Genomic DNA, 12,133 nt, shown 5'->3' on the forward strand with positions numbered 1-12,133 from the left:
TTACTCTTCCTTTTCGCAGGACGCTCCTTGTCATCGTCGTTGAATCATCAACGAGCGCTCTCCACTTGAAGAGGCTTGTCTTTTTTTTATTTAATTTCCGGGCAGAAGGAAAAGAAAAAAATTGGGGAGAAAATTGGAGGGCACGCATTCGTAAACCAGTATTTCTTCCGTCCGCGGGCTGCACTTTCCTTTCGGGGTACCTCAAGGCGAAGTAGTGCCCCGAAGCATCCCTTCTCGTCTTAGCCATCTTCCTTCCCCCTCCTCTTCCTCATCACCACAACGCAGCAGTAGGCTAAACGATCCACCTCTGACTCACTCTCCAGAGGAGGCATCCGTCGTTCCCCGATCTGCGATTCGCGATTCTCGGGATCCAAGATCCGACGCGACTTTTTTTTTTCTCTCCGGGTCCTCTCCTGTGCTCCACAAGAGCGCTATCATCTTTGGCCACGTTTTTGGCGCCCATCCACAACATCCATAGACAGCAAGACGATGAGGCTCACCAGATCCGCTCGGGGGGCTTCGGCAAGCCGGCACGCGGCGCTGTGTTCGGTCGCTGTGTTGGCGGCCACAGCGATGTTGGCCCCAATTGCTTCGGCCGTCTCGGTGTCTCGGACCGGCCAGGTGGAGGCACTTTCCTTCGTCGACGGGCAAACCAGGGTCCCGGACGATCTCTCCATGGAGTCAAGGGGGTTGCTCAAGAGACATGGTGACCACGAGGATGAAGAAGAAGAGACACCGGGAGGCGCGGCGACAACGACGGCAATGGAGATGGAGATGGAGCACACCCACGAGGACGACCACCATCAAGACGCCGAGGTACATGCTCAGCAGCCCGCTGAGCACGAGCAAGCGCACGATCACGAACACGAACATGAACACAGTCACATGGAAGATACTCAGGAACACGGACACGGGCATAGTCACCAGCCGAATCCGTACGACCTTTTGCCCTCGCCCCAGGAGGCGGGCGCTCGCTTCGTTGAGGTGCCCATCCTTATGCATATCACCGGTCACTCACATGGCTCCGGGGGTGCGCCCGCAGAAGTTGAACTAAACGAGACCAACATCATCCGAGGCAAGGGACCCGACCCACTGAGCTATATCGAATGGGACTTCGCCTACGGTATCGGCAAGAAGCACGAGCTGCTGCGGTTTGCAAACGCATACAGGGACCATGAGTCCGAGAACCTCATGAGCGTCTCTGGAGGCCGGTGGAGAAGCCTTATCGATGAGGTAGATGGTGACAAGCACAAGGTCGTTGCACAAGATATCGTGGGTCGGATCCACTCGAGCCAAGGCGATGTGTCGGGCCACGCCGCCCTGCTCATCCTCCACGTCGTCGGCTGTATCATCAGCTGCTTCATCCTTCTCCCCATCGGTGAGTCTCGACTTCCTCTTCTCTTCTACAATGCTTCAGTGAGAGCTGATCTGGTAGTCTTTAGCTCTTGCCCTTCGTGCTGCCGACTCGCAGCTTGCTCCCCTGGCTTCCCTCGTATATCTCGCTTCCTTCGCTGGCTCCCTCTTCCTTTCGATGCTCTACAAGGCCATTACCCCGAGACTATACCCCTCAAACTCACACGGTGGCCTTGGCTGGGCTATTTTCGTCATCTCTCTCATCGTTCTGGGAGGCGATATCTACAGGCTCCTTCGACAGGTCCTCGATACCTTCATCGGCCTTCGTGGCGCCTCGCGGTGGGCTGCCTTGAGCTCCGTCTGGAACACTCTCAAGGGGCACAAGGCTAAAATTGCCCTCTACGATGCTCAAGAAGAAGAGCGAATGCTCGCTGAAGCAGAAGCCGGCGATGAAGCAGATGAGGTCTACCACGTCGAACGAAGAGAGTCACCTAGCCGCACAAATTCGAACTCGTCAACGTTGCGTTCTGGCTCACACTCACCGCCACGCGTCCACTTTGAAGAGGATCGCCATGAGGAAGGTCATGAGGCAGAGTGGCCAAGGCGGAGCCATGCCTCGTCTCGCTCCATGTCGGGTGGCGATCTTCCCAGCCCTACGAGTACGCTCTGCAACACCCCCAGGACATCAATTTTTGGCGAGCTTAGCCACAAAGCAGGCGCTCCCTGGAAGGTCTCACCCCCAAGCAGCATTCAAGGCCGCCACGAGCGAGTGGATTCCTGGCGTCAATTGGACGAGCCCGAAGCAATCGCCGAGGCAGAGCTGGCGCCGGAAGTCAGGACCAAGCCGGCTTCCCTGCTGCGCTCGGTCATTCGCTACACCCACGTCACAGTCGCTCGTTCGTTGCCCGTGCTGAGCTTTGCAGCCGCATACACGGGTCTTTCCGTCTACACTGGATCTTGCCGAGGTCCATACCAGAACGTGTGCCTGGCCCATGGCATCAAGGGCGGCATCTTCTTCTGGTACGGCCTCCTGTCCTTTGGCCGGTACATGGGCGCGTACGCCGACATGGGCTGGGCTTGGAACAAGCGACCAGAGACGACGAAGCGAGGCGGCAAAGGCAAGTCGTCGCCGGTCAGCGCAGAGTTCGTCGAGTGTCTCGTTATTTTCATCTACGGTGCCACCAACACATGGATGGAGCGTTTTGGCGCACAAGCGGGTGACCCATACACTGTCAAGCAGGTCCAGCACATTTCAATCGCCGTCATGTTCTGGTTTGCTGGCCTGATGGGCATGCTCCTCGAGAGCCGAAAGATCCGCGACCTCATCTCGCTGCCCGTCGCTCTCAGCCACTCATCTGCCCAGCGACGTGCCCGTCGGGGCGGTGCGATTCTCGGCAGCGACGAGGCACTGGCCGACCTCCAGATCACCCCTCCGCCCTCATACAGCTTTTCGTTCAACCCTTTCCCCGCCCTCGTTATTGGTGTTACCGGGTTGGCTATGGCAGCCCACCACCAGGACTACGTGTACGAGGTGGAGATCCACATGCTCTGGGGCAACCTCTTGGCTGGCTTTAGCGCGCTGAGGATCCTCACTTACTTCCTCCTCTGGCTCCGACCCCCCACCTCCTCGGTATTGCCGTCTCGGCCGCCCACTGAGGCGTTGGCTTCTTTCAGCTTGGCCGCTGGTGGCCTTGTCTTTATGCTCTCATCTGAGGAGGTCAGCTATGCGGCGATGCGAAACGGTTTCGGTGACTTCATGATGATTCTCAACGTCACCGTCGCCGTCATCTGCCTCGTCTTCTGCGGAATCGCCGCGCTGATGATCCTCAAAGCAGCTGCTGTCAGGAGGGAGCACCGGATCAAGCAGAGGTCCCAGAGGAGGCGAAACGACCAGGAAGAATACCTGATGCACCAAAGGCAAAACAGCCACAGCCGACAGCCCTCAGCCAGCAACGCCACCGACATGATTCAGGTCAACGAGAGTCTTTCAAAGCACCAGAATCGAGCCGTTTTGGTCCAGTCTCCCGTCCAGTCCTAAACCGACTCCCTTTAATATCCCCGACGTTTTCCGCCCTTTCGCTTTTCAACGTTCCGCCAACAGCATTAATACCTACGCCTTGAATTCTTCATTTTGCATCGTCGCTCTTACCCAGCGCAGTAGCAGTAGTGTGGAAGCTGGGAGATTCCGTCTGTTTCTCTCTCATGGTTTTCCTGTTTGTATGTCTGCCTTGTCTCTTCATTGGTCTTCGGAATTGTACGTGAAGTGCTTTTGAAAATCTATGACTTGATTGGAGCTTCTTCTCGGAGATAACCAAGGTTCCCTACCTGCGCGTATATCACGTGGCTACGGAAGCTCCGAGCTCCACCCATAGAAGCACCTACGTGCGTCGTCATCTATCGGTCTCTTGCAGCACCACGTCCAACATGCCTCGTCTCGTCGTTGCCTTTCGAGGTCAGACTTGGGAGCTGAGTGTGCCAGAGACGGCGTCGCTCTCATCGCTACGGGAGCAGATTGAAAATGTGACGGACGTCGCCGCTGCGCAGCAGAAGATCATTGCTTCTGGGCCTCTCCGAACCTTTTTCGCAGCTGGTGGCGGTGGCGATGGCGGTGGTGAAAGAGACGAGGAGACAATAGGCGCTTTCAAGGATGGAAGCAAAGTGATGGTAGTCGGTCCAACGAAAGACGAGCTCGAGTTTGTGAGAAGACAGGACGAGGAGGGTGCAAAGGCGAATCGACCTCGTCAGTATCACCCCAGCATGCTTCGAGGAGGAACTCAGCCGCGGCGGACGGGCGCCACGTCTTCGACCAGTCGACTAAATCCGTTTGGAAGCATAAAGGTGCATCCTTCGACGCCACCTTCGTCGCCTGAGTTTAAGCTCGTGCATCAGCGCCTGACGCAACTCGCCAACGACCCGGCTGTCATTCACGTCTGCTCGCTGCACAATTTTACTGTGGGCGAGCTGACTGAGCTGCTGCCCCACGAGCACCCGAACCTACTCGGACTCAACGAGAACATGGGGATGAGGATCAGCCTCCGCACCCGGACGGACAAGTACGACGGACTGCGCCACTACCGCTCAATGAGACAGGTGCTCCTCCATGAATTGGCCCACAATCGCGTCAATGATCATCCGCCAGAATTCAAGATTCTCAATTCGGAGTTGAATGCCCAGCTAGAGGCGTTTGAGGCGGCCCAAAAGAACGGCGCGCGCCGCCTCGTCGATTCCGACGTGTACGTTCCGCCAGAGAATGACGATCCGGCCGAGGTCACGGCTCACGTCCTGGGTGGGAGTGGCGATGGCACTCCGCTCGACCGAGAAGCGCGACGGCAGAAGGTCTTGATGGCGACGATGAAGCGGCTCGAGCACGTCGAGGCCGACATCGAAAAGGGCTGTGGCAGCTCGCAATGATTCGGTCCCTTCTTGCTAATTGTATTTTCTCTTTTGCCTTGCCGCATGTATAGTACTCATACAGTAATTGACCACACTTCAGCTTGGCCACAATTGTCCTCAGAACTCAAATGCGCGGTCGAGATCGTTGCGGATGTGTTGCCGCATCCCTTCGGGCATCAAAGGCTCTGGCTTGCCCCGATAGGCCTTTGTTCGCTCTTCATCCACCATGTATCGGAAGGGCATCTCGACCTGGATTGATGTCGAGTGAGCCTTTGCACTTTGTCTGAAAAGCTATCGAGACAACAACTCACCGATTCTCCCCCACCAAACTTGAGCTCGGGCTGGTCGACCCACTGCATCGTAGCCCCTGTCGGGCCCTCTTGCTCGGTGCCCTCGAGGCCCAAGGCGAGGTGGTCCTCGACGACGCGCTTCGTCACGCCCAGCGCTGTGTCCGTCGTCATCTGCATCGTGCCTAGGTGCCGCCCAGGGAAGCCGTGGGCCCGCAAAGCAGATGTCCTGTCCCTGGGAGGGTCGTCACCAAGAATGCCCCCCAGGAGGAAGTGCGAGTATCCGTTTGGTGGAGGCGAGGCATCACGGACCGAGAGAGCCTGTGGAGCCTTTGGGTCGAGGAGGCAGATGGCCGAGATGGGAACCTGTGCCTTGGCGGCAAAGTCAAGAATTCCTTCTGTGTGGACCTGGAATTCGGCGCACGGTTTGGAAGACGATGACGAAGAGAGAGCCGCGCGCAGCGACGAGGCCGAGCCTGGAGAGAGGCCTGTGAAGTGCACAGTTGAGCCGGGACCGACGAGGAGGAGCATCTGGCGATACTCGAGCAGCGCCCAGTGCGGGAACGATGCCGAGCCCTCCTCGTCCTCTTCCATGTGCTCTACGATGTACTGTGGTCGGCCCATCGTTGTTCTTGGCTTTACCACAGATACGAAGAAAGAAGGAACCCCGACGACTTGATCCAGGAAAAAGGAAAAGAAAAAAGTAGGCAAAAAAGAAAGGAAAATAAAGCTCAAATCATTCCTGTTCGGCCGAGGATGGATATGAAGGCTATGATGTGGTTTTCAAGGGTATCTGGCGGACAGGAGCTCAAGGAGGTCGGTGCCATCTTTGCAGCGCTGGAAAGAAGGCGGAAGCAGCGAGAGAGCGCCACTGAAGGCGGTCGTTAGGCGAATCCTGGTGTCGCGTGGCTGGCACGGGTTGACCATCTCAAGATCGCGTTCCGGGGGGAGTTGGAATCCAGGGACATGCGAGGAGAAAACAATACGCCAAAAGAAAAGAAAGATCGAACCTTTATGTCAATTTCCTGGCGCTAAAAGTGGAAATACATGGCTCGCCAGTTTGCCCGGAACGCGAACGACTAGCAGAAGACGGAGAAGGGGGAGCCCTGAAATAAATAGTACCTGCACTCCCTACATCATTTGCCTCCTCTCTTTTGACGACCGCCCGGCCCCCTCTTCCTTTCCTTGATCCTCCTCGAGCAGGCCATTGACGACCGGAACTCCTTGGCTTTCTATCTGCGACGAGTCCTTTCGTGTTCCGACACCGACGAGCGCGATTTGTTTTCTGGTTCTCTCCTTCATCATCTTTCCGTGACGCCGCCTCGAAAACATGCGCGCTTCGTCTTCACTTGTCGTGGCCGTTGCCGCCCTTGTCGCTTCGGCCTCGTCCTTTGTTAATGCTGAGCCTGATCTGAGGCATTATGGGTGCAACCAAAAGGTGCGCGCCTACAACGCCGACCTACGCAGGCGCCAAGTGGGCACTGTCTCTGGTGAGGGCGCCACCCCAGCAGAAGGTTCGGGTGCAAGCTCGGCAAACTACAAGTGCGACGCAAACACATGCAAGCTGCCCAACTGCAACTGTGCCAGCACCAAGCCGCCCGGAGGACTGGACCCAAAGGACGTCCCCCAGTTCATCACCCTCACCGCCGACGATGCCATTCAGCAGTACACCATCGACGCGCTCAACAGCCTCATCAATGGACGCAAGAATCCGAATGGCTGCGCAGTTCAGACGACCTACTTTACTTCGCTCGACTACACAAATTATTCGATGGTGACCAACTACTACGTTGCGGGCAATGAGGTTGCTGATCACACAGTCACCCACGTCGCTCAGCCAAGCGTCGAGGAGGTGGGTATCCGAGCTTTTAAAAGACTGTCTGCACCCTTTAGCTCACAGATGAGACGCCCTCCTTGCAGGTCTCGGGTAATCTCATTGGTCTCAATGCACTCGCGGGTATCCCGTTCAAGTCGCTGGCCGGCTTCCGGGCGCCCTTCCTCAACTACACCATGCAGAACCTTCAGGACCTGGCAAAGGCCAACTTCGAGTACGAGTCATCGTCGAGCTCTTCGGTGCCGGTGACGGACCCCAACACGGACGCCTTCTGGCCCTACACGCTCGACAATGGTATGGCCAACGACTGCACCGTCGAGGGGCTCGGTGTCTGCAACGGCCTACCCAAGCTGCCTGGCTTCTGGGAGATTCCCATGTACTCGACCTTCAACCCGGACAAGAGCATTCTTGGCCTCATGGACCCATGGCTCGAGGGAGATGTCAACAAGGTCCTCACAGCCATGAAGGCTACCTTCACGGACCATTACAACGGCCAGAAGCAGCCATTTGGCATGTACTCGCACCCTATTCACATCTCAACATCGTACCCCGGCGCACCCACAAACCAGATCCAGCCCATGGTCACCATGCTCAACCAGTTCCTCGACTTCGCCATGGCTTCAAGCCAGTTCCAAAACGTGTGGATGGTCAGTAACAAGCAGCTCCTTGCCTGGATGCGCAACCCGGTCCCGGCCAGCCAGCTCAACACGCTCGACGAGTTCAAGTGCCAGACGCCCAACCCAGCCCAGGACAAGATCTGCTCGGGCATTCCCGACAAGGAGAATGGGCTACTCGAAAAATGCATCAGCGACACGGCTGGTGACAGCCTCAACAACTCGCCGTTTGCTGTGAGTACGCCGGAAGATGTGGGCGCTTGAAGGCCAGGAGCTGACTGAATTGTGCTTCGTAGACCTGCTACGGCTGCCCCACCCAGCGTCCCACCCCTCAACTGCCCAACCCCCCGCAAAAGAACAATGACGGCTCGGTGAGGAGCCGCATCAACGACAAGTGCGACACGCCCTTCTGGGACCCCATCGCTGGCAAGTGCCTCAACAGTGGCTTCAACGATGCGACGAGGTCTATTGGCCCCAACGGAGCCAACCTCACCTCGACTGGATCTACCAACACCGATGGAGCTGACAGCAACGGAGGCAAGTCGACTAGCGACGGCTATCAGACTTTCGGCTCTGGCGGAGCTCAGGTACAGCCTTCGCTGGTGGCCGCTCTCGGTCTTGGTGCGCTCTTCGCCGTTGTCGCCCACCTCGTCTAGTACTCACGATATATTCTTCAAAATCCTGGCTCGATTTCTTGATCCTCTTCACCCTTTGTTTTACTTGTCTCTTTTCCAACTGGACAATTCAATTTCCCTGCTTGCGTTACCTCACCCCTGCTTGAGTGTCCTCCAAATGCCATCGACAAAGCCATCGGCACGCAAGGAAGGGGACTTACTTACTTAGGGCCGCCCCGTCATAAGAGCAAGTGTTGCGAGCACCTCGATGCACTATCGCAGTAGGTCCGTGAAGAGCTCGTGTAGCACTTACGCTGAACCGGGTGCCATCACCATGTTGCAGGCGCTTATAGGACGACCCTCTTCGCTCACCATCATCCGTCCGTTCCGGACGAGTGCGGGAGATTAGAGTGAAGGAGAGTACGTGGGGATGTGACACACCTTTATGTATGCTCTTTACAACTGAAGGTATAAGAAAAAAGGCACTAATGGTTGAATGGTACAATGCTTCGTTGCCATTCAGCAGTTCATCTGATGAGCTTGCTATGACTCGAAGCGGTCCGCGTTCGATTCGCGGTTAGTGCACCAACTTTTTTGTTTCTCTTCCCTTTTTTTTGCTAAATTCGATGTCTAGCCCACAAAGCCAACCTCAGTGCTCGGGCCTCTGTGCTCGGGCCTCAGCGCTTGGGCCTTCGCGGGCATTGCTCCGAATCTCACGCCCGAAGCGGGCTTTCCCGCATTGGCCGCCTTGCTTTCCGAGGAGCCTCGACCTTCATCACAACGACCTTATGCTCAATGTCAGATAAGACTGATACACCTGAATCAGCGCTAAGAGTCTGCCTCGGACCCAGCTAGTGCGGTGTACGGTCACTCGAACAATAGAGATACCCTTTGCGCGAGCACACCCGCTCCCAGGCATTTGCTCAGATTCCTCTCGCCAACTTGTACAGTGCATGTCTTTGCTGACCATGGCAACTCTCATCGTTGCTCGTGTGTATTCTCTGCCCTCGTTTAATACTTGAGCCGGTGCCGAAGAGGAGAGGCCGGCGCTTTGAGGGACAAGGACGGGATCGCAACATCGAGGCGGTGCATCAATGTCGGGTTAGTGATGGTCAACCATGAGGTCTGCCGCCCTAGCGCCAGATTTTTCCCATGTGACGTACGGTCGAGTGCCAACCTGCCAGAAGACGTTCCTAGGAATGGAACGCCAAAATTAACCAACAGAGGGGAAAAATTGTAATAATGAAAATGAAGGCCAAAACAGCCTTCGTACCCGCTTCTGAGCTGCAGTGCTTCTGTTTGGTGACGCTAGCAGACATTCATCTCGAGGTCATTTGTGAAGAGAATCACATGGCGCTAGGAGACAAGGCTGTGTCGCTACCTCTCTCTTCCTGACGTCCACAGGGTACTCGATATCGCTCTTAAGGCCACTCGGAGCGCACAAAGACGCAAAAAAAAGCACCAGTCTTGACCCTCACTACTGTCGACGCACCGGCGCTGCCCTCCTCCAAATTCGTTCTGCCCTCTTCAGCTTTGCGCTGCCACCCTCTGAAAAATCTTCTGCAATGCCGCTAGGACGCCGAGCTTACTCTGTGCCCGCACTTGTGGCCTCGTTCATCGCGTGCGTGCTGCTGCTCTGCTGTACGATCGGCACGCCCACGACGTTCAGCACGAGCACGCCCTTCAACGTCGTCGAGGCCAAGAATGTCTACTACAATTTGGACCTCAGCAAGAGGGACACGATCGACGGGAGCAAGATCACTGCCTTTAAGGTGAGTCTCTGCGCTATTTCGTGTCTCTCATGTCCACGGCTGACATGATTTTCTCCAGCTCGGAAACTGGGGCTACTGCGCGAGGTACGTTGGCGATGACGACTTCAAGCACTGCGACAAGACAAGCCACGGCTATGAGTTCATCGCTGGGATTGGCGACAACCCCAAGAAGGACGACAAGACAAGCATTTACATTGGCTCCAGCTGGACAAGGGGGTGAGTCGCTCTCCGGGATGAGTTTAGAGAAGAGGTGGCAGAGACCGAGCTGACCCGTGCCTCGCGTGCCAACAGCCTCGTTGTCGTCGTCGTCGCCCTCGTCGTCGCCGTCGTTGCGTTTGCGCTGAGCTTTGCGCAGCACCTTCTCGTTATGCTCATCGCCTCGTTTGTCCACTTCCTCGCCTTCCTCCTGACGCTCATCGCCTTCGCCATCCAGATTGCCCTCTATGTGCACACAAAGACGCAGGTGCACAAGGTCGCCGACGTGGCCTCCGTCATGCCGGGCCCCGCCTTCTACCTGACGCTCATCAGCATTCCTCTCCTCTTCTTCTCGGCGCTCACCGTCTGCTGCGGCTGGCGCAGGCACAAGAAAAGCGACGCCGTGCCCGCCTACTACACGCCAGAGGAGCGCGCCTCCAAGATTGGCACCAACAGGTCCATGCCCGACTACGACGGAGAGGCAAAGGGTGACAGCATCCCTCTTCAGACAAGCCGCCAGCGCGTCCTCGACGCATTCCACAAGAGCTAGATACCCCCATCTTAAGATCTCTCCCGTCCTTTTCTTTCTAAGTCCTCATGACCGCTCTCTGTACAGCCGCTCCTCTTTCTCTCTCTTTCTCTCTGCTTCACCCAGGATCTGAAGACTGCACTTGGCGGGCTTTGCTAGGCAGAACCAAAATACCAATGGGCTGATTGACGAGTATCAGACGAATACATTGAATGCAAGCTCTGTATGTGTGAGAGTGACGCGATCAGCCAGGAGGAAGGAGGCTGGCGTCGACCTCTGCGGCTTCTTCCTCGGTCAGATCGTCATTGCCAGTCCACGAAGAGGTGATTGGCGAGCGGGGCAGGACCATCGTTCCTGCAAACGAAGAGAGAGAATCAGTGTCCGAGCGGCACACGCGCGCCATGCAAAAGAAGACTCACCACTGCGGGCACACTCGAGCAGGCCAAAGGGCCGCACGAGCTTGAGGAAGGCATCGCACCGGCTGCTCTTTGCGCTGATTTCGACAATGACGCTCGTCGAGCTCACATCGACGACGCGGCCCTGGAACTGCTCGGCGAGGGCAATGACGCTGCGCATGTTGTCCGACTTGACGCGCAGAGCTTCCGTCGGCGACATGGCCGGCGCTGCGTGGACATTGACGCTGGCGGCCTGCTGCCCGACGGCAGCTGCCGCGTCCGTGGCAGGGTCTTGGGGAGCCGGCGGCCGTTGAAGGCCGCTCTGGCTGCCTTGTCTTCGCTCTGCCAGCAATTCGGGAGGGATGTGTTGGTTCGTCTGCTGGGCCGCCGGGCCGCTTAGGCCGTACTGGCTCTCTTCAAAGTATTCGGGGCCGAGGATGCTGACCTTGACGAGCATCAGCTCGCGCTCGATGACGTGGTTCTGCGTGTAGTCGAGCACAGCCCAGACGGGCACCAGGTCCTCGAGCTGGCGACGCGCCTGCTCCACGACGCCGTCCTGCCCGCGCAAGACGATGCACATCCGCGAGAGATCCCGGATCTCAGTCGCGCACACGACGAGGCTGTCGATGTTGAAGCCCCTGGCGGCCAAGGTACCCGAGACACGCGACAGGACACCCGGCTCGTTTTGCACGAGCGTGTTGAGGATGTGGCGCTTAAAGGGCTGCTTGGACGGCGCGGGGGTGTTGTAGAGGATGTTGGACACGGCTTCAGACGCATCCATTGTCGGTGGCTCGAGCGAAGGGAGCGGGGGCAGCTTTCGAAGACGGTGGGAAAGCTTGTAGTCGAGTGCGGAGGTGCTGTCATTCGAACGAGCGCCTGGGCCATCGTCCCGGTGATTGTCCGTCTTGGGTGTGCCACTCTTCAGCAGCGTCGAGGAGGCACTCATGTGGCGCCGCGAGGCTGTCGTGAGCGCTTCGCTCCCGCCCCGAAGGGCAGGCCGAATCGCCCTTCCCAAGGTGTTCATCATCGTCGTCTTCTCGAGGACCTCTCAGACTGCAGAATGACTCCGGATTAAAGTGAAAAAGTCAGGAAAATAGGAAGATCGCGCCACGTGGATGTTGCTCTCTCTCTGAAAGTGGAAAAAACA

General features: G+C 57.1%; 6 protein-coding genes and 1 non-coding gene across 7 annotated transcripts; 5 read left to right on the top strand and 2 right to left on the bottom strand.

The window, feature by feature from the left end:
• The first annotated feature begins 145 nt into the window (after positions 1–145).
• FA10DRAFT_266191 (hypothetical protein) lies at positions 146–3,648 on the top strand. Its single transcript, XM_025521393.1, has 2 exons — positions 146–1,378; positions 1,443–3,648. Exons 1-2 carry the CDS (start codon positions 490–492, stop codon positions 3,389–3,391), a joined length of 2,838 nt encoding a protein of 945 aa, XP_025379622.1. The 5' UTR covers positions 146–489; the 3' UTR covers positions 3,392–3,648.
• An 80-nt stretch (positions 3,649–3,728) lies between these two features.
• On the top strand, positions 3,729–5,230 carry FA10DRAFT_266192 (WLM-domain-containing protein). The gene is made up of 2 exons (XM_025521394.1): positions 3,729–4,995; positions 5,058–5,230. Exon 1 carries the CDS (start codon positions 3,778–3,780, stop codon positions 4,762–4,764), a length of 987 nt encoding a protein of 328 aa, XP_025379623.1. The 5' UTR covers positions 3,729–3,777; the 3' UTR covers positions 4,765–4,995; positions 5,058–5,230.
• On the bottom strand, positions 4,864–5,657 carry FA10DRAFT_285295 (DUF431-domain-containing protein; the record flags this gene model as incomplete). Its single annotated transcript, XM_025523982.1, has 2 exons — positions 4,864–4,995; positions 5,058–5,657. The coding sequence occupies 2 exons, from the start codon at positions 5,655–5,657 to the stop codon at positions 4,864–4,866; spliced, it is 732 nt and encodes a 243-aa protein (XP_025379624.1).
• Positions 5,658–6,224: 567 nt separating this feature from the next.
• On the top strand, positions 6,225–8,245 carry FA10DRAFT_240040 (hypothetical protein). The gene is made up of 3 exons (XM_025519198.1): positions 6,225–6,885; positions 6,954–7,715; positions 7,778–8,245. Exons 1-3 carry the CDS (start codon positions 6,364–6,366, stop codon positions 8,135–8,137), a joined length of 1,644 nt encoding a protein of 547 aa, XP_025379625.1. The 5' UTR covers positions 6,225–6,363; the 3' UTR covers positions 8,138–8,245.
• A 332-nt stretch (positions 8,246–8,577) lies between these two features.
• On the top strand, positions 8,578–8,680 carry FA10DRAFT_t21. The gene has a single exon. It is a non-coding gene; the product is annotated as a tRNA-Gly (tRNA).
• An 895-nt stretch (positions 8,681–9,575) lies between these two features.
• FA10DRAFT_92084 (hypothetical protein) lies at positions 9,576–10,749 on the top strand. The gene is made up of 3 exons (XM_025525783.1): positions 9,576–9,867; positions 9,926–10,083; positions 10,159–10,749. Exons 1-3 carry the CDS (start codon positions 9,661–9,663, stop codon positions 10,610–10,612), a joined length of 819 nt encoding a protein of 272 aa, XP_025379626.1. The 5' UTR covers positions 9,576–9,660; the 3' UTR covers positions 10,613–10,749.
• On the bottom strand, positions 10,730–12,023 carry FA10DRAFT_274838 (acetolactate synthase). Its single transcript, XM_025523235.1, has 2 exons — positions 11,011–12,023; positions 10,730–10,945 (listed from the first exon to the last, which is right to left on the bottom strand). Exons 1-2 carry the CDS (start codon positions 12,011–12,013, stop codon positions 10,836–10,838), a joined length of 1,113 nt encoding a protein of 370 aa, XP_025379627.1. The 5' UTR covers positions 12,014–12,023; the 3' UTR covers positions 10,730–10,835.
• Between the last annotated feature and the right edge of the window lie 110 nt (positions 12,024–12,133).

The sequence above is a fragment of the Acaromyces ingoldii genome (genome assembly GCF_003144295.1).
Source record: "Acaromyces ingoldii strain MCA 4198 unplaced genomic scaffold FA10scaffold_2, whole genome shotgun sequence".
NCBI classification, from domain to species: Eukaryota; Fungi; Basidiomycota; class Exobasidiomycetes; order Exobasidiales; family Cryptobasidiaceae; genus Acaromyces; species Acaromyces ingoldii.

Coding starts and splice junctions, on each gene's coding strand:
- FA10DRAFT_266191 (XM_025521393.1), top strand. CDS start 490: ATGAGGCTCACCAGATCCGCTCGGGGGGCTTCGGCAAGCCGGCACGCG. Junction 1,379..1,442: donor CTTCATCCTTCTCCCCATCG/GTGAGTCTCGAC, acceptor GGTAGTCTTTAG/CTCTTGCCCTTCGTGCTGCC.
- FA10DRAFT_92084 (XM_025525783.1), top strand. CDS start 9,661: ATGCCGCTAGGACGCCGAGCTTACTCTGTGCCCGCACTTGTGGCCTCG. Junction 9,868..9,925: donor GCAAGATCACTGCCTTTAAG/GTGAGTCTCTGC, acceptor GATTTTCTCCAG/CTCGGAAACTGGGGCTACTG. Junction 10,084..10,158: donor GGCTCCAGCTGGACAAGGGG/GTGAGTCGCTCT, acceptor GCGTGCCAACAG/CCTCGTTGTCGTCGTCGTCG.
- FA10DRAFT_266192 (XM_025521394.1), top strand. CDS start 3,778: ATGCCTCGTCTCGTCGTTGCCTTTCGAGGTCAGACTTGGGAGCTGAGT.
- FA10DRAFT_240040 (XM_025519198.1), top strand. CDS start 6,364: ATGCGCGCTTCGTCTTCACTTGTCGTGGCCGTTGCCGCCCTTGTCGCT. Junction 6,886..6,953: donor CTCAGCCAAGCGTCGAGGAG/GTGGGTATCCGA, acceptor CCCTCCTTGCAG/GTCTCGGGTAATCTCATTGG. Junction 7,716..7,777: donor TCAACAACTCGCCGTTTGCT/GTGAGTACGCCG, acceptor TGTGCTTCGTAG/ACCTGCTACGGCTGCCCCAC.
- FA10DRAFT_274838 (XM_025523235.1), bottom strand. CDS start 12,013: ATGATGAACACCTTGGGAAGGGCGATTCGGCCTGCCCTTCGGGGCGGG. Junction 10,946..11,010: donor GCTCGAGTGTGCCCGCAGTG/GTGAGTCTTCTT, acceptor CTTCGTTTGCAG/GAACGATGGTCCTGCCCCGC.